This window comes from Gymnogyps californianus, chromosome 1 (assembly GCF_018139145.2).
Source record: "Gymnogyps californianus isolate 813 chromosome 1, ASM1813914v2, whole genome shotgun sequence".
Taxonomy (NCBI): domain Eukaryota; kingdom Metazoa; phylum Chordata; class Aves; order Accipitriformes; family Cathartidae; genus Gymnogyps; species Gymnogyps californianus.
The window spans coordinates 176,442,398-176,469,254 of record NC_059471.1 but is presented as its reverse complement, the minus strand read 5'-3'; the positions used below and the strand labels follow the sequence as shown (position 1 = coordinate 176,469,254).

Here is a 26,857-nt window from a genome sequence, read left to right as displayed (position 1 = left end):
GCATATGTCCAAAGGGCAACGAAGCTGGTGAAGGGTCTAGAGAACAAGTTCTATGAGGAGCAGCTGAGGGAACTGGGGTTGTTTTGCCTGGAGAAAAGAAGGCTCAGGGGAGACCTTATCATGCTCTACAGCTACCTGAAAGGAGGTTGTAGCGAGGTAGGTGTCAGTCTCTTCTCCCAAGTAACAAGCGATATGACAAGAGGAAATGGCCTCAAGTCGCACGAGGGGAGGTTTAGATTGGATATTAGGAAAAATTTCTTCACTGAAAGGGTTATCAAGCACTGGAAGAGGCTGCCCAGAGAAGTGGTTGAGCCACCATCCCTGGAGGTATTTAAAAGATGTGTAGATGTGGCACTTAGGGACACAGTTTAGTGGTGGACTGGGCAGTGTTAGGTTTATGGTTGGACTCGATGATCTTAAAGGTCTTTTCCAACCTAAATGATTCTATGAAGAATGCAAGGATGCTAGGACACCCACCTGTACTATTTTTCTACAGCAGATAAACCATCTAAAGCTCTGCTCCAGACAAACTATACCCTATGCAGACTGCTGCTCAGGAAAAATAGGTGAGGAGATGGACAAGGCAGGTAAAGAGCTCATTTTACCAGTTCAGAGTTCAAGTCTGTCAGTGCCAGAAGGCCAACACTTCAAAGTAGTGACTGACTTTGCTCTTCTTGTAGTACCACCAAACTAGCTTTTTATTGTCCCGCAGCTACAAGTAAGGGAAAAGGGGGGAGCAGGGCAATTGCTGAAGTCTTGGTAAGGGACTGTACCACAAAAGGTCTGGTATCTGAAAGGACAAATAAAAGGGGAGGTAGAAAACAGCTGCTTCACAGGCTTGCACAAAATGGGTCCCTGCGAGGGAAGTGAGCTATACTTGTTTTAAAAATGTTTAAGGTGCACTGAAGTAGCACCAACTTTCAATCAACTAGCTGAAAGCTGCTCTCGAAGAGCCACCAGCCATTTAGCTTCACAGGGACGGGATTTCACAGCCCGCCGTGCTCCACGGGTGCCCCCGGCCAGCCCCCTGCCGCCGCAGCGGGCAGTGCTGCAGCTCTGCAGGTGGGCTCCTTGCCTGCCGCGCTGCCGGCCGTGTCCAGTACCTGCTCCGCAGCGGGAACTGCACTAACAACCCTTTCTTGAGCGACCTGTGCGGAAGGCTCTTTCCTGAATGGGCAGCATGCAGCACCGCTAACTTTTGTTTAAGCTTTAAGCTTTGGGAATTCCAAAGGTTTCTTTAAGCCGTCAAGACACGATCATTTCTCAGGAGGTACTTGCCAGTAATTTGGAGCATAAGCAAGCTCTGCACACAAGTTTTACCAAAGCATGAACTGAATTCAGTGATGTTAACTCAGTAACACCCACAGGGTTACAAGCTTCAAGTTCACTATTAAATTCATGCTCCTTTGTTAGTCTGCAGACTCAATTTGGGTCCTGCAAAGACTGCTAGCATTGTCAGAAAGGCTCCTTTCCTACAAAACACAGTTTATGTATCACCTAACATAGAATATCTTGTGGTAAGCACTTTGCATGCCTGGGGATTCAAGATGAACTTCTTAAAGCAAGTGCGCTTTTGAGAAAATCAGTCTATAAAGCTGAAGGATGATTAGCAGGAGACTTTTAAAATCTCCTTTTTATACAAAGCATTATAAAAGCACTAAACAAATGGAAATATATCAGTTAGGAACATAAATGTCTATCCACACTGTAGCAGCCACTAGGAAGAAGTTGTCCCTCTCCTTCAAAATGACTCATCTTGATGCTCAGAGACGTTTGCTTTGGGGTGAGGGGGAAGACAAAGCAAGGCAGAACATACCTGTTGCTTTGAGCAGGGGATAGTGAATAAGATTACTAAGGGGCTTTCATCTTTTTTCTGTAAAAGATTGACTAATGCCCTGATTTTTATAGGTGCCTGTGTAATCACAACTGTAAAATCAGCAGGATGTTCAGGCAGTTAAAGATCTCTGTAAAGATATGCCTTAAGCATCTTACGGCAGGAGCTCCGGAACCTTAAAAGACAGAGATGGAAACAAATAAAGCTATTACAAGGAAAAGGAAAAAGTACTTGGAAAGGAGAGAGGAGGGGGAAAAGTTATGCTAGTAACAAACCTGAGTTTTCAAGATGCCATTAAATCAAACACTTACCACTCCGAAGCAGATCTTTTTAAGAGAGTAGATTTAATTAGTACATATTAATAGGTAACTCAGCAATTTGTAGAGGCTCCTTGGCTGCTGTTTATAGCTTCTGATGGATTGATTTTATAAACACTATAAAAACGTATGGTATGTACTTAAGTCATCCATTTACTGACAATGTTTGATGGTCCTATAGCTAATTTTGAACTCATTTGAAGCACGGAATGATTTTATCATGGAATTTCATTACATTCACAGAATAAAACCAACAGTGACACTGAAAGAGAGCAATGGTCATTTACTCTAGTGACCTTGCTCACTTGGGAAATAAAAGTGAGCATGAATGAATAAATGATGTTTCTAGTAAAACATGTTTTCTTATTTGCCCAAAATACCAAACTGAAACTTACAGTTTTGGACTGATGTGTCCCCATGTACCTGCAGGGAAATCTTGGCAAACTAATCAAAAGCTGTAAGTCCCAAAAACCACACTCAGTTTCTGACTAATCTTCAAGGCACTCACACTTTCTAGTGAGTTTTGGTGAGGACAACCGAAATATGATTTTTTTTTTTTTTTTTTTTTAAATGTTCCTGGGGAACACCTCACCTATGGCAATGATCAGAGGGCTAGGACACATCTCCTATAAAGAAAGGTGGGAGAGTTGGGGTTGTTCAGCCTGAAGAAGAGAAGGCTTCGGAGAGACCTTACTGCAGCCTTTCAATATATAAAGGGGGCTTATAAGAAAGATAGAGAAAGACTTTTTACCAAGGCCTGTAGTGACAGGACAAAGGACAACGGTTTTAAACTGAAAGAGGATAGACATAGATTGGACATACAAAATAAATTTATTACGATGAGGGCGGTTGGGCAACTGGAACAGGTTGCCCAAAGAAGCTGTGGATGTCCCATCCCTGGAAGTGTTCAAGGTCAGGCTGGACGGGGCTTTGAGCAACCTGATCTAGTGCAAGATGTCCCTCCCCACAGCACGGGTGTTAGACTAGACAATCTTTAAAGGTCCCTTTCAACCCAAACCATTCTATGATTCTAATTCTTCTTAGGTTTCACATGCCATCTCTGCAACTTGAAAGACAGATTTGGTAGGCATATGCTCAACGTGTTCGATGACATAAAATAGCATTGCCAACCATTCCTTCTACTTAATGGCCTCAAAGTAGTGATTTATTTTTAGACTTTCACTCAGGCTTCAGAGCACTCATCCAAGAGACAGACCACCTCCGTTCATCCCTTCCTTTACCTGAGTGAGTTTAAACCCATACCACCTATCTCCTTGAAGATGAGCAGGGGGTTATTTTAGAGAAGAAACATCAATTAGTAAATATCAAAGCCTCCTCGTGACTCTTTGGAGGGCACATTTCAATACCAACAGAACTATTAGAGTTGATAATACATACTTTGTTCAATTTCCTCATGCTGGCCATCAAATTACTAATATATAGTTTGTCAGTACGATTCATGCATCAGAAGAAACACAAATTGGGGTCTTTACAGCCAATTTATTTCATCAGATAAAGCTATGGAAAAAAAAAAAAGTCTCTGAAGTGGCTGATTCCCAGTTCTGTTTCTATAATGAGCATGTGAAAGTGCTTACACTCTTGAAAATAGCACAAGGACATCAGATACAGGAAAAGGTTTATTATAATTCAATTCCGCATTATTTTTTAATGCCTATAATAAGCGGTATCAGCTAAGACCATGGCTTCTGCACAAATTTCTCACCAAAAAGAAAGAATTTGTGCCTGCACTTTTCCCCTCCCCACATACGCAGACTCTCAATCCCAGGCAAAATTATTCTGCCAATCATACGATCATACTAACGCCCATGAACCAATGGCACTAATAAGTCTTCGACGGCGTGCATGCACATATATACGCACACTGAAGTTTTCCCTATCACCACACCAGATCCAATCCTTATTTGAATATTACAGTATATACACCTGTTCATTTCTGAAGATGTAAAGTTATTGAAATTAAGTGAACCATATAGCACTATAAACAGATAAGCTCAAAAATAAAACTCTTTCTGAACCGTTATTTCCACGTCTTTATTATCTATACTACAATAACATTTGAAGGTTTCATTTCAAACTGATAAATACATCTTTTTCTCTTCCAGATAAGTAATTTAAAAGATTTATTTTTTTCTAGCCATGACTAGGAGAGGTGAAGAATAAACTTTTCCCACTAAAAAAAAAAAGGTTAATGTAGGGAAACATTTAGATGAGTAATATGCCAGGTAAAGTACTTTTCCAACAGTAAATTTTCATTGTACTTCAGCTTCTCAACTACAATACAGAAGAAAACCTAGTACTTAGCCCAGCAGCCTATACGCAAAGATATATGCTAACTATTATGAACATATGTGCAAACATACTGTAGGAGAGGGGAGTCACTTACTTGATGGTCCATGAGAGTCTCTGTTATCACCATGATGCTGTGTACACATACAATTGAAGAACGAAGAACAGCAAACATAAAAATCCAGGCCAGGAAGAAGCAAGTGCACAAAAGCAGCAGCAGCGGGAAAGAAGAAGGACAATGAAAACAGTGTTAGTTCATATCTAAAATACAACATGCACCTCAATAACAAAGGCAAGACCTCAAGAGACTTAGCAGTTCAGAAAAGCTGAAGCAACAAAACCGACAAATATGCTTATAGAGAAGCCATTATTAGAAGCCATCATCGTATATGGTTAGTAAACAGCAACTGCCCCAACTGCTAATTCTGAGTGGAACCTCTCCATCAGCAATTTAGTGCTCATATGACTTGATACACAATATATTTTAAGAAATTTTTAGCTGGAATGTTTTCAGAAGACTAAAGCTCTGAAGAAAGCTGAAATAACACAAAATTTGTTTCCCAAACCACTCCACTTTCAGACAGGTGTTTTGGAAAGACAAAAACTTTTAAGCCATCAGTAATGTGCAAGCCCCCACTAATCCCAGATCCAAGCCTAACTGCTTTTGCACACAAACACAAACTTAGAAGCCACAGATTCAGTTCATCTACAAACACCGACAATGTTTTAAATTGCTTAGGATGCAAGACAAATAGTGCAGTTTTAAATTCAAGAGGACATTTTATATCAAAGTATTTCCAAAGAATCAACTTGTATTAAAAAATTATCTCTGTCCCACTGAATGCATCAAATATAGGCACTACAGGAGAGTAATTACATAGTAATAGTCTGTACTCCTTTCTGACATTTGATCTGGAATCTTTTATAAGTCATTGCTACCCAAGGCCACAATCGGGGCTAAGATCCCACTGTGCTCAGCCGTGTACAGATGTAAGGTAAGTTCCACCTAAGTCTTAAAGGATTTACTACATTTGAAATCCATGAACAACAGAAAAGGAGGAGAAAACAAGCATACCGATCAGCATGAACATTTCCTCCTTAAAAATAAAATAAATCCAAACATGCTGTTATCTTCTATATCCCAAACAAAAAACTTCTGCTCCATAAAGGAGAGAAATCCTTGCCCTGCTTTAAAGAGAATCCAATCTTGCCTCTCTGTTATCAGGACTAAACAGCAGGAAACGTAAAAAAGAAAAATAAAAATCTTAGCAAGCAGGAGTCTTGTCTTACACTCCTGATCTCAAAACACGGATTTTTATCCCTCACAGCTGCCTCGGGGCATTAAATTGACGCTGTAACGTGCAAATGTGAAGTACCGCAATGAGAATACTACAATTGCAGTACACATAATTGGAAAGGTGAGGGAACTCTTTCATAATTTTGCACTTTCTGGAAAAGGACTTGATTAAACATAAGAAGCTGAAATAAATTATAAGTGCACTTAGTAAACAACCTTCTATCCCTGTCAGAGACTAAATTTAGGTCAAAGAGTGAAACACTGCTAAGGGAACCCATGAACCTACCAGACAAGTTTAGGTACTAGTACATGAAAAGCATTCAAGAATTCAATGGTTTTCAGGGCAAAGTGTTTCTTTTTAATGTACAGGTAACATACTGCAGACTAGGAACCAATTTATGTTCGGACTGGAACTGTATTACCCTACGCTAGTTTTAGATTCAAGAGAATAGTGACTGATAAGAGAGCAAGCTAAAGGAGTCTGCAGTAACTGTACGGAGATCCAGCAACCAACTGAAGGACTGGGAACACCACTACTCAGCACTGGTCTGCTTTATTTCACAATAAAAGCTGGAAAGCAAGAGAAGAGAACTGGAAAAATAAATTGTTAACAGACATATAGGATCAGAAGTTTCTGAGACTCAGACAGCATATTCACTCGTAGTGTATACTTACACGTTGAAAAAGCACCACAGCAGGTCCTGTCTCCCTGCCTGCCTCTCAAGCAGCCTTGACCAAGATACAACATGACACCACAGAGCAGGGCAACCTGTTACCCGAGACGATGCAGGGGCTTTTTATGTAAATATTTTAGCATTGCATGGTTAATCCTATGAACTGGTACAAACAGCTCCTACGCCAGAGGCTGAAACACAAGCCTGTCTAACTCTGTCCCTGATCTTCTCCAACAGACATTCTGTTTACACACCAAACTGCCTCTGTTGCTGGTCAACCTCCTCTCTTCATTAGAACTATTTGGGCCTGTGTATTTACCTAAAACCTGCAGAATATATACTTCTAAATACTGATGCAAGACATTAAGATACTGAAAGGAGACTATTTTGGCCAAAAAGACCTCTTCATGTTCCAATAGCTTATTGCACCTCTATCATCTGCAGTTCATATCACTGCAGATCAGGAATTCAAACCCCTAAGGGAACAAAAAAAATGACAGTTTTACTACTTCAATGTTTTCTCTGAAAAGAATGCCCTCAGGGCATACCTGTCCATCATCTCCCACAATTTTTATTCTAAATATACAAAATTAAGAGAAACATACACTTATTTCCAGAGACACAGCCTACTCTTATTTTCACATTTATTTAATTGATGACTTTGATTACAGATTACAGAACAAGTCCTTTGATAAGGGAGGTTCTCAACACTACACGATTGATTTGGCTTCTGCTGAGGCACATTTAGTTAAAAATGTTACTATGAAAACATAGAAAACCTAGCCCTCCTCCCAGTAATGTTTTAGATTAAGACTAAGGAATAAAACCAGCAATATAAACCATCACATGAGACAGCAGCCATAATTCTGTTTTCATACAAAAGCAGCTCTGTGCTTCAGAAAAGTACTATTTTTAGACATTCATTTCTCAGAAATAAAGCTTATAACAACTGCTACTAAACCTAAAATTATATCTTCCAACTTGTCCTATAAAACAAAATCCTTTTCCTGTTGAAGATTAGGGTAAAAGCAAAAACATGTCATGCTAGCATGTCTGAATCTCACACTACAAAAGATAAGTTTGTTAAACATACTAGATTTACAATCTAAACCTACAGCTAAATTCTTAATAGAGTTTAAATGCACGTTTTAAAGCCAAGTTAGAGTTTTCACCCTGCTGAAGACAGACTTTTCCTGAAAGCAGTCTCTACTACGTGTAAATCACTAAGATTAATCATGTCACATTTAAATTCAGGACCACTAACCCAACCTGCAAAGCTGATCAGTAAAAAGGACCTCTATTCTATGCTTCAAGGAAAAAAGGTACTTTTATGTCTGCTGATCTATCTAAATAGCAAGGACTGATTGTACAAGTTATATCAAAGGCAACATATTTATGAAATACATGTTTTTGTAAAAATCAGAGCTGACTAGAAAGTTTTCTAAAAAAATAATTTAGAAAAAGAATGGTTTACACCAAACATTCCCATGTAATGGTCTGAGTTCTGGGCCAGTGAGGCTTGTTTAAATTAAATTATTATTTTATAGAAAAATAGGCAAAAACTGTTTTCAAACAAGAACTCAAACCCAAATATCTAGTATTTTGCATTGCTTTAATGCGAAACTACAAAAATAGTTTACTGAGCTGTCATAACATTTGTGTTCAGATACAGTATATATCAACCTAATTACTAGACAGGAAAAGCATTTCATGTAAGACTTTTTTCCCTAGACTGATTCTGGAAAGAAAAGCCCACAATATTAAGTTCCGCAATCTCTTCCTCTGTTTTTCTTTTATACACAAGCCAAAAAACACATTAGAAAGCTGACACCTCTAAAGAGGGCTTTTTCAGTTACCTCCTAGAAACCCCCCAAAGGACTTAACCGTATAGCAAAATGTCGATCAGTATTCTTCATGCATGTTTGCAACTCATGCATTTCATTAATTTTAATCAGACAAATGGAACTTTAAAAAAAAAAAAATCAGATTGCAGCTAGAAGTCTGGAATACTGAAAAATCTCAAACAAGACCCTTCAAAAAATTTAAAATTCTGGGAAGCGTGAAGATTTGCATACACTCGAGGTCTTCAAAATTACTGGGTCCAACCTCTCTTAAAATATATGATTTTTTTTTTAATATTTCAGTTTCAATTTTTTACTATGGTATACACCAGACCTAGCACATTAGACTCCCAGATAAGCTTTCAAAAATGTTTTTAACAGCTGTAGTGCAACACACAAAACTTCACACTGTAACTGCAATTAAGACAGACAATTACCCCACTAGATCATATTTTGGTAAGAAATGCTTAGAGTAGTCAATCACACTATACCATCAGTTAAAAAAAATTATTCTGAGACGACACTTCAGGTGCCTAAGCACATAGGATGAAAGGCAAATCTATCCTTACACTTAGCATTCTTCTGAAGCAGACTTGGTAAAGCATATAGAGCCTCATTTCAAGATAACTTCTTAAAATCATGCTATTGTTAAGGCATGTCACAAAAAGAAAACTAGCACATTTCAAGTTACTATAAAGTTTTTTGTAAACTGGTACTTTTTTTTATTTAAGGAAATAAGGAGCACAGCAACTGAACTGACGGTATTTAAAAAAAAAAAAATCCTATTGCACAGTTGACAGATGATACTTATAGTATGTTGTGCCTAGGATACAGATGCGTTGGTCCTGCAACAAATCAATGAATTTGTTACAGAAAAAAGCCAAGGATTTTCTTAATGCACTGCAAAATAGCTTGTCTCCAAATTCATCACTTAAGATAAAAACAGTAATAAAACACTGGACCAAATTAATAGCTCCATGTAGTAGCTGAACCGTCACAAATAAAGTTTGTCACTAATGAGGTGTTAAACTCGAGCTTCACCTCAGTTACAGAAAAAATATCTTATTTTGCCTTTGGGAGGCAGTGCTTTGTATCAGAAAGCAGCTTTGAAAACTAAAAAAACATTTCCTGCTTCAGCTATTAGAGTGCTTCCACATAACACAGCTTGTGGAAAAATTAAATTCTTAAATAATGTCAACATTATGATAATGATGATGAAGTGTCATAATATGCACTAGCCTTTCCTGTTTTTAAATTGTGCTTAGAAAAAAAGAGCTGGTATTTTCACTACTTCAGACATTGTATAATCAGCACAGATTATCAACTCTTACACCTGAAATGACTCTGATAATATATAATTATTACTCCTCCTGCCTTTTCTGCTCCTCGTTCCACCAAGTAGTACATTATTTTTTCTTTTGTCCATAGTCACTAACTAGTAAAGTGCCAATTAGTAAGACTGAGAGGAATACCTTTTTCTTTTGGAACTCTGAGACACCAAGGATCAAATCCAAGAACGAAATGTTTCTGGACATCCAGCCCTCTTGCCATGAGAATCTAGCAAATAGTGGGTGATACTACACAATATTCCAAATACATTCACCAGAAAAGTATCAATTCAAACCAAACTAGAACAGATACAAGCCGTTTAATCCTCCCCCTGCAAAAGCATCTTCACATTCATCTGATTACATGAAGCCACATCTAAGTTACTCACTGAATTTCTGTCAAGTTCCCCATCAACCGGAACAGTCTCCATGCTGAAAGGGCGTGTTATCTGTCTCTCTGTCAGAGTTCTTCCATCCTGCTACTCAAGGTCCTGGAGGAGGAAAGAAAAATATAACAATTCACTTCCAATGGCTGAAATCCGTTAAAGTCTCCCCTCTACGTTTTAAGAGGGTAAATAGTTTCCTATTGTAAACTGTGTATAGTACGGTTCCTTGCAAAACATGCACACTACCTGTAAAAAGCAAGTTTTTAGGAATGAAGGGAGAGGATAGGTTCAAATAAAACAGCCTTTCACAGAGGAAAGCACTTACTTTTAACCACACTTGCATGAAATAAGGAAGAGTTACGCTGGAAGAACATAAGCGGGAGGGGGGGGCGGGGAGGAAGGGGGGGGAGAAAGAAACCCACAGTTTTTGCCCTCTATCCTGTATTTCCCCTTGTTCCAGAGTCCCCAGCAGCACACCACCCCTGCCCTGCAGGCTTGTGCACACAAGCCATTTGGGTACATAAAAGCTATTCTGGAGCAGTCAGAGGTTAGGGCTTCCCAGCGTAACTCCAGAAACAGCCACATTTTGCTTTGTGGAAACACAGAAATTAAATCATTCGTGCAAACCAGCACCCTCTGTGGCAGAGCAGGTGCTCAGCTGGCGGTCACCACGCACAGCCAGAAAGCAATGCCTCGTTCTCTAGACATTTCCCATTTTCTTTTTTTGCTAGAGAATGAAACCTACAATAAACCTTAGTACTCACACCACGTTTGAAGTCACCGGTGAGACAAGAAAAGAGTCTGGAATCAAGCAAAACTTGGTGGAAAAACCATGCCTTAACCATTCATTCGTTTAGTGGGTTTCAGGAGGGAAGCAGATCAAAATGGGATGCCTACAGAGATGCCCATCTACAGCCCATTGCTTTGCTTCTCTCTCCAAGGCTCCCATCAGCAAAAGATACAAGCAGATGAGAAGGCTGTTCAAATGATGAGCTGGCCTGTTCAAAACAGTAGAAACCAGTATCCTGCAGACAGAACACCCTGCAGTCCCACCCTCCACAAAGCCATGCTCACACTGCCCTTCCCTCCAGCCAGAGCAAGTGTTTGATCAGAGAATTAGCGCAAGGACTTTTTTTTTTTTTCTCTTTCTTTTTGTCTTGTGTGGGGTGAGGGGGCAGGAAGCAGCTAAGTTACAAACCAGACTGCGAAACCAACACTTGTGCAAGAACAGGGGTAGCAGGGAGATAGTGACTTTTTTTTTTTTAAGCTACGATGTTAGCACATTGTGCTTAAGGTATACATCAAGCTGTGGCTTCAGCTCAAGCTTTCGCAGAAACAGATTCACTGAGGACAGAGGGGTGAGGGGAGTGAGGTGGGAGGGGGCATCACAGCCCCTCCAGGGAGCTTGAGGCGCGTCCTGGGTGCAGGAGGACAGAAGGGCAAGGAGAGGACCAGGAGAGTACACAAGATCTTGTGGTTCAAAGCCTGCCTCAGGAAATACTCATGAAAACAAATCTCACGATAAAGAACAACCATTTGTTCAACTGACTTCAATGTTTTTATTATCATATTTTTTGTTCTTGTATTATGCAAAGCACACTAGAATTAAAAAATCCCTTAGGAAGAACATACAGTAGTAACACACTATAGCAAGTTACCATAACATGCCACTAAAACACAAAAGGAAGCATTAATAAAAAGTTTAACAAAAAGACTGTGTGCTAAAGAAACTGTAAAGTTTATAGCTCCCTATGATTCAGTTCAAAGAACTGACGAGGATCTTACTCAAGTACCTGAGTAATTACCGAGGTGGCACGTAACTGGGAAGCGTATGCCTAGATGTTTTCATGTACATTAGAAACAGTAGACATCTGAAGGGAGATTACTACAAGTGATTAATTTGCATTAATAAAATGAGAGATGGCATTACCACAGAAAGAGGAATTCACCCCAGAAGCTCTGTTTCCCGGGGCGGCAGGCACTGCAACACGCACCTTCCACACACCCAGACAGGGATGCAGAATTGGGTAATGACTCTTGGAGACTGTTCCTTGTCATCTCTCCCCCCAACACCCATTTTAGGTTCTATTATTAGCAGGCAATTCAGCAACACCAGGCTGCATACATATTCAATTTACAGAAACACTAAACTCTCTTAAACAGGATAAAAAATGAGTGGCATTGCAAACAGATGTACACACTGATATTTAAAGTAGTTAGTCAGCTTTTTTAGTTACGCAAACTTGCAACCATACTCAAGTTATCCAAATAAACAGATCTTTCCTGACACAGGAACATTCACCCTAAAACAGTTTCAAACCCATCTCTATTTTTAAACAGACATTAATTTTTATTATCAACACTCCTGGAGTATTCTGCTCCTCCGTTTGTTCACGTGACCACAGCCACTACATCCTTCCTCATCTCAGTCTCAAGAGTACTATCATCGGACAGGTACCCTAATGTCTAATTCTTAGCAGTCATGGTCACCCATGGTCCCCAGGAAACTCATAATCCAGCAGGGTCCCGAACACTGCAGAGAAATTATCTGGGAGAGGGAGGGAGAAAATTCTGCCTGCTCATGTTTGAACAGACATGCAGGGCAAAGCAGGTGCAGAAATGGTTAAGCACTACCTTCCCCCACATTGTTTAGCTTATGAGCGGACAGCCAGCTTGGCTTATTTTTCTTGGCAAAATGAAGGCTGAAAGTGAACAATATCGCTTCTGAAATATGCCAAAATAAACACCAAGGAGGGAAAACGGATCTCTCAGCAAAACAATATTGCCAAAAAGGCAAATAAGTATGAACTTAGAGAACAGATTTATTTTGAAAATTACAGAATGCTTCCAACCATCCGAGCCCCAAGGCTTTGAAACAACTTTCCGATCAATGTAGGGAGGGGGAATTGATTTATTTATTTGTAAATGCAGCCAGGTTATTATGAGGTGTGCTTCCACAAGTGAGAGAGCTCTTTTCTACTTCAGCTAGATTAGATTTGAAGATACAACCCCAAATTTAAATCATCATCCTTTTAGCTTTTAGGGGACATTTATGACATGCCTTTGCTGTTCTCTCCACATTCACAAGTGTTTGCAATTTGGTTGTTTGCCTAGTTGGTTAATTTGGGGAATTAATTAACAGATGTTCCTACTTCACAATCACAACTCTGAAGAGCTTAAATGTTCAGAAGGGCACACGCAAACTGAAATTATTTGAAAAGAATTATATGATGGCATCCCAGCTAATCACCTATGTTTCTTTTATAGACAATGGATACAAACAGGCACTTAGAAAGGTATTGCCCATTTTAAAGCAGCTGTACCAATCGGACAAATCATGCCATAAAATAAGCTATTCCTCTCCAACTGTGAAGAGGATCTAGGGTGACTAGCTCAGAAGCATATATTTAAAGCAGAAGGAAAATGCATCCCACTTATCACATGATCAACAACCGGTCACGTTAACATCTTAATTTATTTTAACAGATTGCTTCAGCCATTGGTAGTTTTTGTAACAGACTAGTTTTCAATTAGCTGCACCTTAAGGAAAATTCTAATAGGAAATTCTAATAGGATAACTCTGCCTGGGTCCCTGATAGAAGCAAAGGACAGCATGCATCAATGAAAGCTACCACTCTGTGTGAATAGGATTTTATCTAACTAACTATACTAAATAACTCAAATGTCTTACGTGACTTCCTACCTCTTCCTAACTCCCACCCTTTAAAAAAAGAAATATCTTAAAAGCCGTAAGAGTATGCCTCAGGTCCTGCACTTGCGTCACAACAACCCCATGCAATGCTACAGGCTTGGGGAAGAGTGGCTGGAAAGCTGCCCAGCAGAAAAGGACCTGGGGGTGTTGGTCAGCAGCTGGCTGAATACGAGCCAGCAGTGTGCCCAGGTGGCCAAGAAGGCCAATAGCATCCTGGCTTGTATCAGAAACAGTGTGGCCAGCAGGGCTAGGGAAGTGATTGTCCCCCTGTACTCGGCACTGGTGAGACCGCACATCGAATACTGTGTGCAGTTTTGGGTCCCTCACTACAAGAAAGACATTGAGGTGCTGGAGCATGTCCAAAGAAGAGCAACAAAGGTGGTGAAGGGTCTAGAGAGCAAGTCTTATGCGGAGCGGCTGAGGGAACTGGGGTTGTTTAGCCTGGAGAAAAGGAGGCTCAGGGGAGACCTTATCATTCTCTACAACTACCTGAAAGGAGGTTCTATCTCTTCTCCCAAGTAACAAGTAACAGGACAGGAGGAAACGGCCTCAAGTTGCACCAGGGGAGGTTTAGATTGGATATTAGGAAAAATTTCTTCACTGAAAGGGTTGTCAAGCACTGGAACAGGCTGCCCAGGGAAGTGGTTGAGTCACCATCCCTGGAGATATTTAAAAGAAGTGTAGATGTGGCACTTAGGGACATGGTTTAGCGGTAGACTTAGCAGTGTTAGGTTTATGGTTGGACTCGATGATCTTAAAGGTCTTTTCCAACCTAAATGATTCTATAATGTTACACAATATTCTCTAAGGTATAGTTGCACAGGTCACAGAGCAAAAGCAGCAGAAGCCAGATGCCTTGGCCATGTCAGAAGTCTCTGTGACAGCAAGCCTTTATTCACACCTTTACAGACAAGTGAATTTGGCAGTGTTCTGTATTGACTTTTAAATTCCATATGCTAACCAGATCATATAAGTGTTTATTGTAGGGATATGTTCATTTAACTAAATAAAGGGGTTATTAGGAAAGACAAGCCCTTTTTTCCTCCAGCATAAGAAAGGCTCCTCATCAAATACATAACTTGTTCCAGGAATATTAGAGAGTTCAAACATGACTCCATAGCAGTATTATCCTATTGAAAGTATGTTTCTATCATTAAAACCATAACTCAGTTCACAAAAGGACTCTTCTTCTTCCACTTCTCCCACAGAAGATTAGCTTCTGTTCAAACACTTCACTAAATTTGGAGAATTTCATCAAGAGTCTTTGCCTGATCTCATGGCTGAGATGCTTGCTATGCTACCTCCTGTATCCTTGTTGCCCCCCGCCGAGTTCCTGAATTTCAGCCAAGGTGCAGCCAACAAAGTGAAAGTGGTAGAGATGACCCCCGAATCTAATACGTTTCCTGTTTAATCAATGGACGAAGTTACTTGAACACCTGCATACTGTATTATATAGGCAGGTTTTAGCTTTCTCCCTAAGTACTATCACCTACGGTCATTAGATATGGCACTTGCACTGTGATACTGTTTTCTGATCTGTTATAGTATCAGAGTACCCTCTTACACTCCAGCATCATACCTCATAGGCAAGGTACAGCCTCACCTGTGACCTGCTAACGGCCTGCACTGAGTGCATGGTGAAATAGCTACTGCATGCTGATCCAGCCTTTTCAAAGGGGAAGTGTTCTCCAGGGCTCTGACCTGCTAAGCTCTGCTAGATGCCTGCCTTCTTTCCTTAAGGCCTAAAATAGGTTAATGCACTTATATTGCCCAACATGGGTATCAGATAAGAGTATATTGTAAATTTCTTTAAGATGACACAGGCATAATATGCTTGACTTCAAAGATCAACATAGCAACAAGCATAGAGGAGGCACACTAGGAGAAAGGAAGCCTAGTTGTTTACATTGGTGTCAAGAAGGGTAAAAATTCACCTAGGTCCTTGCTGGAAAGCAGAATGTCCTGGTTTCAGCTGGGGCAGAGTTAATTTTCTTCTTAGTAGCTGGTACAGTGCTGTGTTTTGGATTTAGTGTGAGAATACTGTTGACAACACCCTGATGTTTTAGTTGTTGCTAAGTAGCGCTTATCCCAAGTCAAGGACTTTTCAGTTTCCCATGGTCTGCCAGCAAGCAGGTGTACAAGAAGCTGGGAGGGAGCATAGCTGGGGCAGCTGACCTGAACTAGCCAAAGGGATATTCCATACCATAGAACATCATACCCAATATATAAATGGCGGGGGGTAGTTGGCCGGGAGGGGCAGATCGCTGCTCAGGCATCAGTCAGTGGGTGGTGAGCAACTGCATTGTGCACCACTTGTCTTTTCTTGGGTGTTCTTTTTTTTTGTTATATTCCTTTTCATTACAGTTATTATATTATTATTTAGTAGGGTATTTTATTTTACTGTAGTTATTAAACTGTTCTTATCTCAACCCACAAGTTTTACTTTTTTTTTTTTTCCTCCTCCCCACCCCACCGGGAGGGGGGAGGGGGGAGGGGGAAGCGGCTGCGTGGTGCTTAGTTGCTGGTTGGGGTTAAACCGCGACACAGAGTCACAACAGTACCAGAGAAATGCTATTCCACAGGGAATCACAGAATGGTTGAGGTAGGAAGGGACCTCTGGAGGTCATCTGGTCCAACACCCCTTTTGCGGGAGAGCATCTAGGCAGCTTTTGAATATCTCCACAGGTGAAGACTTCACAACCTCCCTAGGCAACCTGTGCCAGTGTTCGGTCACCCCCACAGTAAAGAAGTGTTTCCTGATGTTGAGAGGGAACCTCCTGTGTTTCAGTTTGTGCCCATTGCCTCTGGTCCCGCCACTGGAAGGAGCCTGGCTCTGTCACCTTTACACCCTACCTTCAGGTATTCATACACATTGATGAGATCCCCCCAAGCCTTCTCTTCTCCAGGCTGAACAGCCCCAGCTCTCTCAAATTTGCTCATGTAAGAGATGATCCAGCCTCCTGATCGTGCTCATGGCCCGCCACTGGATTCTCTCCAGTATGTCCATGTCTCTCTTGTACTGGGGAGCCCAGAACTGGACCCAGCACTCAAGGTGTAGCCTTGCCAGTGCTGAGTAGAAGGGAAGGATCACTACCCTTGACCTGCTGAGAATATTTTGTCTAATGCATCCAAGGATACCATTCACCTTCTTTACGGCAAGGGCACATTGCTGGCTCATGTTCAACTTGCTGCCTGTCAGGATCACCAGGTGACGCCTAAGTAAGCAGTTCTCAGGTGCAGTTATCAGTGCATTCAGTTCAGTAAGGTCCATAAGGAAGTTTAAGGTAATACTCTTGAGAAAGTTATCTAAGTGCTTGTCCTGGTTTCAGCTGGGATAGAGTTAATTTTCTTCTTAGTAGCTGGTATAGTGCTGTGTTTTGGGTTCAGTATGAGAATAATGTTGATAACACACTGATGGTTCTAGTTGTTGCTAAGTAGTGTTTATACTAAGTCAAGGGTTTTTCAGCTTCGCATGCCCAGCCAACAAGAAGGCTGGAGGGGCACAAGGAGTTGGGAGCGGACACAGCCAGGACAGCTGACCCAAACTGGCCAAAGGGATATTCCATACCATATGACATCATGCCCAGTATATGAACTGTGGGGAGTTGGCCAGGAGGGGCAGATTGCTGCTCAGGAACTAACTGGGCATCAGTCGGCAAGTGGTGAGCAACTGCATTGTGCATCACTTGTTTTGTATATTCTAATTGTTTTAGTGTTATTGTCATATTATCATCATCATCTTCTTCCTTTCTGTCCTATTAAACTGTCTTTATCTCAGCCCACAAGTTCTACTTTTTTTTTTTTCCTTCAATTCTCTCCCCCTTCCCACTGGGTGGGAGGAGTGAGCGAGCATCTGTGTGGTGCTTAGTTGCCAGCTGAGGTTAAACCACAATAGCACTAAAAAAAAAAAAAAAAAAAAAGGAACAACAAGTTTCATAAAAATTAAGAGCTAACAGGGATAGGATCAGTTTTAAGAGATTAAAAGAAATCTACATCCTAAATCTAACTAAGGGGGATCAAACCAAGGCTCTCAAATAATCTAAGTGTCATTCAGCAGTCATATGCCAGGGTGAAGGCACTTTCACTTCACTCCATGCAGTGGGGGAGCAGCAATAGCACAGAAGGTAATAAAGGCACATGTCTTACTTTCAAGGCTCTGTGAATCCAGTGCATCAGAGGAAGTACAGCCCCCTGGTTGTGGTACAAGGCCACAGATTGTCCCTTTCAGTTCATGAGTCCACACACCAAGTACACTTCATTAACAAGCTACAGATCATGCCAGCTTCTTGCATATGACAGTATCACTGCATGCCAAGGACCCCATGTTTGAGACCAGTTCCAAGAAAGCAGGAACTGAAGCTGAGTTACTGGTAAAAATGGAGTGGGGCCAACAGGGTCAAAAGATTCAGCAAAAGATCTAGTAAACAGAGAAATCACAAATTTTTCTCAACTTTCAAACTAAGCATCTTACACACACTAACAAGAACTTGGGAGAACTAGGAAGAGGTTTTATTCTGCAATTCTAGAAGAGAAATTTGAGAGCTGAGTAAATCTCTAGGTTCAACTCCTTCTGCTGTGAAGTCTGGCCAAATAGGAGAGCTTGACAAAACCAGTAATAACACAGTGGAAATCGCAGACGACTAACTGCATGGTTATGTTAACTCTGAACTGCAATGTTTGAATGCTCAAAAGTCTGCTACAGGTATAACCACACCAGACTCAACAACTGCCTCACATATATCCCCCAAGTATACTGTGATCACTTAATGCTATCAGCCACCAAATACACCCTTATGAAATGCTTCCTTCCACCCCAAGTTTCATCACCTGCCTTCTCATTTCCTGAATAAACAGTCCACGTGCAAAGAAAGCTGTTTCCTCTTTTTCTGTATGGCTGTTTTCAGAAGGGGGGGGGGGGGGGGGCGGGGGGGGACAGGACACCCACAAAAAAAAAACAGGAAAGTTGAAGCGCTTAAGAACAAGACTTGAAAACATCTCTCATCTAGAAAAAAAACTTGGAAAGCAGAAGCATACTTCAGATACCTCAGCTATCTTTTGAGAGTGACAGATGGCAGTGAATGCCAAGAAAAGGATAGAAAACTTCTGAACAGCCACTGCAACTTTAATAAATTACTACCTTAAACAGGTGTCCCACAGGTAAACTTGTCCTGATAAAAATGAAGGAGTACAGAAGAGGTGATAAGAGTCACCTCCAGGTACTAAACCCCAGCATCCTCTCAAAGCTCAAATCCCAAGTGTTCTGGAGCCCTTGGGCCATTAAAATGCACTTCAAAGCTCCCCAACCTGTCCGAGTCTTCATGACGCATATTTTGCAAGGCTGCTCTCACAATCCAAAGGAGCTGCAGGTCTCAATAGTAAAAATGGTTATTTCTTCACGTAAGGGTGTCTGGTTACCTAGACCATTACCCACTTTGCCTCTACAGGCCAGTTTTATCTAGTGCTCAGTCTTAACTTTTGAGGATAAGAACAAGAGAGGCATTAAATCATTAAATTCTTTGCATTTATTAAGCTTGAACCAGAGAGCATCTATGAAGCTTCATAAAATATTCAAAAGATCTGTTCTGTTTTGTTGTGATGATGTACGAAAAGAAGATTCAATCAAACCTTACATAGTGAAATCTAGCATTTTATTTTTACATTTCAAGATGCTGCAGTACCAACCAGCAAAATAACCAAGTGGATGCCAAACCAACCTTACAGCAGATATACTTGTATCAATACTAGCACTGTTTAAACAAGGTTAAATTGGTCAACAACAGGCTTTGAAGAAAAAAAAAAAAAGATGCAGTTAGACTAAATGGTTAGACACATTGCAAACTGTTTTCATTTCAGAACTCCACCCCAGACACAAAAGCACATTTGCTATTTAGGCCTTGTGTTTTTCCTGCCCAAAGACAACGAACTAAAAAAGGTTTAAGAAAGCAACATGACAAATGCAACCATTTTAAGTCAGGGAATCCTGCCTTTCTTCTAACAGTGTTAGAAGTTTTCTTTCACAACTGTAAAGGTACTACTAATAGCCTCACACACACCCCCTGCATCTATCTAGTCAATTCATGTTCATCTAGAGGTTTGCATCAGAAGCCAAAATGCTCCCATTAATACCTCAGGGTAAAAAAAAAAAAAAAAAAAAATAAAAATTGTTCTGCACTGTGACAAGAGGCCAGCTGGTACTCCCTACGGTTTCTCATCTCTCATGTTGGCAGTCATATGACATTGCAGTGTGACACGCTCTTTTAGACACAGCTGAACAGGATTAAGAGATTACTAGTCCTTCACATCTGGTCCTTGCCTCCGCCTTCCCCACTGCGGCTGCTGCCTTTCAGGCCTGCCCACAGGCCTGTCTGCACAGGTGCTCCCTAACCCTCTTCTGTCAGAGGGACACCCACTATTGCAAATTATTTTAAACAGACACTCTCAAAACACAGCTCATTTAAACTGAGCTAGGCCATGGGACTTTCCACTTGCCTTTCTGCTTGCAGCTCTGGCACGACAGTGGTAAAGAACAGCTGAGGGCCACCTCTTAACCCACCTCTGTTCCAACCGTAACAGCCTGTGCAAGCATGGACTATGTTTACAGCTACAGACTCGCCCAACACCAACTGGAAACTACTGCAGGAAATGAAGGGAATCAAGCCAAGGGAAAAGGAAAAGCAATGTTGTTGTTGTTGTTAAAGGTTTTTCTGAAATGAAAAAGTAAGATCAGTCAGCAGAGATGTTTCCACAGACAAGATGGATAGGTGGCAGAACAAGTCCTTCCGTTTCTGATGCCAAAGTGGAATCAGTTGCCGTCTTCAGACAGGAGATAGATCTGGATTTCCTCTGCGTGGAACTTTCCAAAACAAAATCCAACCTTGCTTTTCCTAAAAGAAACATTTTTCTGTTTTCCCCTCAACAGGCATTACTGTCAAATACGGAGTCAAAGCATTAAAAAGGAAAAAAACCAAAAAAGGACACATACTATTTCAAGCCTATGAAATACACTTTAAGCATATAAGAACTAATTCATTGTGCTGAAAAGCCTCAATAAAGGGATGCTGAAAGTCTACTTTAATACTTCAAATGATGCAGAATACTACCTTCAGTGATGAAACCCGCTAAACATCTTGGTTATAATGCAATCATAGATACAAAAATATTTTAAGTCTCACGTGCAGGTCAAGAATACAATCAACTTCATAAGGAATAAAGTTTCAGAGAGCTATTCTGAGATCATATATAAATGATTGCAAGTAATCATACTATTGCAGATCAATGAACTACCAACTGCCAGATGAACTATACGTGACTAGATGAGTGCTCTTTACTTATTGCAAATAAAGTAAGAAGTAGCTTAAACTACTGTAAAGTTTCTGTATCTCAGAAGCTGCAGTGACATTGCTTGGACAGACAGGCACCATCATGCAGACAGTTCATTGTCACATCAAACGCTATTGCAGCTGATTTGCTACATTGCTTCTCTCCGAGCTGACTTAAGCAAACACAAACAAGATTCCAGCTTGTCACAATTACAGAATATGTACCTGGTCAGACAGTCACTGTAAAAAATTTTGCTTACTAAGAGTTTACAAACAATTTGCAGTTTTAATATGAACACCAAGCAACTGTCTCAGGCATTAGAGCATGTATTACTTATGTTACAATACCATTTATGTTTAAAAAGTCTCTATTGCTGGGGGATGGACAAGAACATTTTTCCAAGACTCTGTCCAAAAGACTACACAATCCTCTGCTTAAGGAGAGCCACCCCCTCTTCTCACTTATGGTCTCTCCCTCATCTTTGCAGGAGTTATAGACACCTGGAGGAATAGGATGACTGTCCTCCTCAAAAGTGATCAAATCCTTCCCAGTACATTCCTTGACAATGGACACAGATCAAAAGCAACTAAAGCAAATTCAAATTAATACCCCATTCACAGCTATACATACCCTCTGAATCATCCAGCTTTGACCCAGTAAAGGTCAAAGCTCAGAATATGCAGGACAGACCATACTCAAAAAACAACCCCCAAGAAACCCCCAAACCCACACACCTTCAAAAGAGCAGAAATGTGTAAGGAGGTGACTACAAGTGATCTACAGTATCAGATTTTTGGTATCACATGAGGTTCCACCACAGTCTTCCCAGAAATTAGAAAAACTAACCAAAGCAGATACCGATCTTTACTTTTCTTACTGTATCTCTTCACTCAACCAGTAGCAGTCAGTGTTTGACTGTAAGCTCCCTCGAGTACAAACTATCCTTTTGTTCATTATCTGTATGCTACCAAGTTCAATTTGATCCAAATGTGACTAGGGTTCTCAAGTTCAAAGCAATATAAACAGTTACTGTTGAATAAACAGAGAGTTGAAGGCAAAGAGAATCATCTTAATGCACGTCTACAGCAAAAGAAAACCAAGTTAATAAAACGAATAATATACCTCCAAAATTGAGTCAGTGCAAAGGACCAATCTTCCAAGTGGCAATTCTACCAGGTTTTTAACCTTTTGTTTGCGCCGTGCATTTTGCTGCTTCTCAGAACTGAAAAAGATGGCTAACTCATTTTAAAGAGATGAAATACACCTTAAGAGCTCTTTTAAATTTTCGTATCTGTTGAAAGGACACCTTAAGTTTCATAAAGGGGAAGGGGGGCAGTTGGTTCTGTGCACTGAAAAAAACCACCAATCTCAAAATATGACTTAGGTGACTCACTAAAACCCGCCCAAGAAGAATACAATGATTCAAATTCAGAGTGTGATGCCATTTAACTGCATTCATGTAGAAATAACCCAGGACTACAGGCTTCCAAGGTCTAACAGTGGTAATAGTTTTTTCATTAGCAAGCACTGTGGAGGAATTGCATTAATGTGAAGTGAACAGAATCTTTGCTCATCCAGAGCTCCCAAAGACCTACCAGTACAGAATCACTTTTCTATACTCCAATGGCTTAGTTTCACCAAAGAACTGAGATTGCCTCTCTGGGTCCTGCTAATAAGAACCATGAACGCACTTCACAGGGGCTCAGCTAAGAGAGTAAATACAATCCTAATTTCTGCTCTAACCTGAGATACATCAAATAGAAAAATCAATGCAAGTTCTAAGATTAAAAGCGTGAAAGAAGACAACACAGACAAACAAGTCTCAGTCGAGCTGTGCTTAGCTGCAATGCAGTTATATTGTGTTTGAGAGGTTTTTATAAAATGGATATTCTGCAGGATTAAATATGGTGGATATTTCAAAGAGGAACCTAATGTTCATTCCCACGTACAATTTAGTTTTCTCATCTTGGCAGCAGTGTCTCTTCTTGATATTAAAATAGAGTTGATGACATAAGAGATGGCCTTCATTTGGATTTCTTTTGGCTAGTGCTAGAAGGTAGTTTCCACAATTTCAAGATACAGGATGTCTGTATGAGAATTTAAGAACAAAAGGTCAGAGAAGCCTACTGCAATAGCAAACCCCCTAGAAATTCTGACTTAAAGTAGCTGCAGGTTCAAACAGGCAGTGATAGTATCTGGCTTACACATCATGGTTTATTAAAAAGATTTAGAAAGTCTAATTTAGATTTCCATTGTTTATGCCAAGTTTAGTTTTTTTCACTTTACTGCTTGCCCAATTAAAGTGATCTGATGAACCTAACTTCTGGTTTTTTAGGTGTCAGTGCTATTCTACATGTTTGCAATTCAGGATCTTTCATAGGTTTTTTTGGGGGAGTTGGTTTTTTGTTTGGTCTTTTTTGATTGTTTTTGGTTTGGGAGGTTTTTTGGGGGCATTGAGGGGGAAGTGGGTTTTTTTGTGGCTGTTTTTTCATTGTTGTTGTTTTGTGGGGGTTTAAGTCATGAACAAATATTTCAAATAGCCTTTGTACAGGCTTAACAAGGACTAGTGCTTTTAGCACCAAACATCCAAGCTTGTCTTTCTGAAGCTACTGAGTAACTGCTGATCAACTTTGATTTGGAACTGCTGCAAGAAGCTCACATAGCTTTTAGTTTAACAGGATGAACCAATAGCATTTAAACAATACAATCTGATCCACAGGAACTGTAAAATATTATCGCATTGCAGACTTGGCAACTGACTTAGCACCTGACTTAGCACTAGACCTCTTGTTTCCCCACCCATTTCTATTCAACAAATTACATGCTCCCCCATGACATGTCTTTGGGTGATGAGAAGCACCTAGCCTGCCACAACAAGCAGCTATGGAAGAGATACAAATGTAATCAAGTGATAACTTACCTGCAATTCATAGCCCTCAGAGATCAGCTCAATATCGCTGCCTAATATAAGTTAGGCAACTGCTCACACTGTTTGCAACAATAAACAATCAACTTATATAAAAATAATTTTTGCCAGAGCTGAAAATAGAAGCCAAGCCTTTCACAGCTCAAAGCCGGCCCTCAAGCACAAGAGTTAAATGTATTCGTTCCCAAAGCTATCCCGTTTCTGAAGAGCAGAATGCTTTTTGCTCCCGGTACTGGGAGGAGACACCAAGATTCTCCACAGCAAGAACCACACATTATCAGGGTACATTTAACGTTCTGCTTCAGGGACCAATATAGAAGATACTAAATTCATTCAAGCAGAAAAGAAAGCATGTGTCATGGTTGGGTAATAGGTTTCTGTTCCTTGACAACCAGGGAGTGGCTGTAAGGTCACTTCATACAGCACAGCTATGAAAAAGTCTTGACACTTGAAATGCTTCAGAGAAGAAAACAAAGAAAAAAACCTAGCGTCCTGGACAAAGAATTATTCCACTCAGGGCCAAACAAATATTGAATGGACAAGGCACCTCCTCCTGCCCTTCCATCCAGTCTGCTCAAGTACTAGGAATTCTCTTTCCCATAAAATGGGTTAACGGGGCCATCAGATAGCTTGAGTATATGATTTAAGGTGACTGCTATCCTCTCAGATGTGCAATCTCATAGGACTGTGTGATATGCAGTTTCGAATCCTGCTTCCCCACCATCCTCTATCCATTCCCTCAATACTCAGCTAGTTAAGGGAAGTCAGAACGGCATGGTGCAGGTTGCAAGAGACATCACACAGTTTGGGAGCCCAGGGACAGACAAAAGACAGACACAAACACCTGGAAGGAAGGATGCAATCCTTGTGAGCTCCAGCAAATTCAGTTGGTGTTTTTACAATAAATAAGGGAAAGAATACTTCCAAGATCTCTCATGTATCTGTCTTCCAAGATTCTCATGTATTTATTTTTTAAAAGAGAAAAACTACATCCTTCCCTTCACAACATTACCTCATTCCAATACTACCACCAAAACTGACAAGAGTTACCAGTTTAATAGCACTTTATAGTTTACTTTCACCTTTAAAATCACACACAATACCAAGATAACACTAGCTTAACTACCAAGATAGTATGAGCATAAAGCAATTCAATACCCTGTATCTCTGCCACAGCAGTTAATTACACCTCTAAGTATCATGTTACACATTTTATTCCCTTGAAGGCAGCTTACGCATGTATTTCAAAGTCCAGCATTTAGGAAAAGAATGAAACACTCATTGCCATGCTTCACGATGTAAATGGAGCTAGGCAGCAACAGAGCTATAACTGAACAGAAATGTATGTCCCAACTTACTCAGTAGCCAAGCATCTGCTTCCTGGGGCACATCCCATCTCTGATGCTCATTTTCACACACCACACTGAGATGTCAGAAGGAGAAAGACTGAATGCACCCATTTAGATTTCCTGCAGGAGTAGCTGTAAGAGTAGTTGGCACCACATGTTTCCAACCATGAGCTATGCTAAAAGGGGTGACTGGAGAAATCTCATGTCCTGCGTTTTCAATCCGTTATTAACTGAGTGCACAGACTGAATATCCAAAACCAGTGGTCACAGATACAAACCAGTGAACTTCAGCAGGTACACTGTACTTACAACTAGAGGCTTTAACTTTTAAAAATTCTGATTTCTCCAAGAAGTCTCATAACGAGCATGTAGGAGAATAAAGGTTTGTTGGGTTTTTTTTTTCAAAATTGTCAAACAAAAGCACAGGTAATACTGATTTCAATGAAAGCAACAAGTGTGCGGAGCCCCTTATTCTCAAAAACACCTAGGCATGCATAATCTTCCCCGTAAGTAAGGATTTCGTTCCTTCCTTTTGCAGCCCTCAACAGAATGCAGAGAAGGATGAGTTGCCCTCTCCTCCTAATGATCACAACTTGAGAAAAAAATACTATAAGCCAGTAGTTCTTAATGCACTGGCATGTTTTACACTCCCATGATAGCTTCTAGAAAGTCTGTGACGTTCATAACTTAAGCTTTTTCATATCCAGATTGTCTGCAACACACAGGGAATATAAAATTAAGACCTAGTAACTCCAGGAGTGCTGTTAACTTCATAAAATCCAGATTTTAAGTGAATAGCCAACTTGAATATTTCAATGCCATTTATAAGCAAACTGTAAAGTAACTGAGAAACTTATCCATCAAAACCACCTAACCAAGATAAGCACACAAGCATTCCAGTTACATCATGAAGTAATAAGCCATTTTCCCTACCAGGAGAAAAGCACTGTGCCAACACTCCACATAAAATGAGAATCGACTGTTTCCAAATGTTGATAAGTATAATTAACCTCCATAACCCTGTCTTTGGCCTTGAACATTAAAGCTGAATTCAGCTTGAAAACCAATTAAAATGCTAAGCAGTCTATCCACTTTGGGACTAGAGAATGGCATACTGCATTCAATTAAAAAAAAAAAAAAAGAGCAAAGCACAATTGTCTCCTTAGACACAGTCAAGGATCTGTTAGTTGTTTTACTAAAAATCATAATTCATAAATAAATCACATTTTAACAAGAACTGAAGACTTCTTCAATTCTCCATGAAGATGCTGAAATATTTAAGGTTGATGAAGGGAACTCTTTGATCCTAGCAAAATTGAAGGTTTAACAGAAAAAAAAAGTCATAAAAACAAAGGTTAAAGGTGAGCTAGGTGGGCTATGAAGTTTGATTTTGCCTTTTCATGCTTATCTATAACAACTGATATTAATCATATCAATATGGGCCAGAACTCACTCTCCACTTGCACAGCACTGTTCACATTCACAGAGCTTAACTTCATTCTCCCCCAGTAAGGTACCCTTACTCATTCTGCCTTTCGGATCAAGTATTAACAAGGAAAGCTACTT

At 40.3% G+C, this 26,857-nt stretch overlaps 1 protein-coding gene across 5 annotated transcripts in view; it reads right to left on the bottom strand.

Annotated features, from left to right (window-relative positions):
* Positions 1-26,857, bottom strand: part of OSBPL8 (oxysterol binding protein like 8) — a 99,714-nt gene that overhangs the window by 53,729 nt on the left and 19,128 nt on the right. For 3 of the 5 annotated variants that reach the window (XM_050915409.1, XM_050915413.1, XM_050915414.1), the window contains exons 2-3: positions 9,988-10,089; positions 4,556-4,592 (exon numbers count right to left, since the gene is read on the bottom strand). In XM_050915409.1, the coding sequence (XP_050771366.1) occupies positions 4,556-4,592; positions 9,988-10,029 (79 nt within the window). In that variant the 5' untranslated portion in view covers positions 10,030-10,089. Of the gene's footprint in view, positions 1-4,555; positions 4,593-9,987; positions 10,090-26,857 lie in introns of those variants that run through there. The other 2 variants (XM_050915415.1, XM_050915412.1) reach the window with 2 other exon arrangements.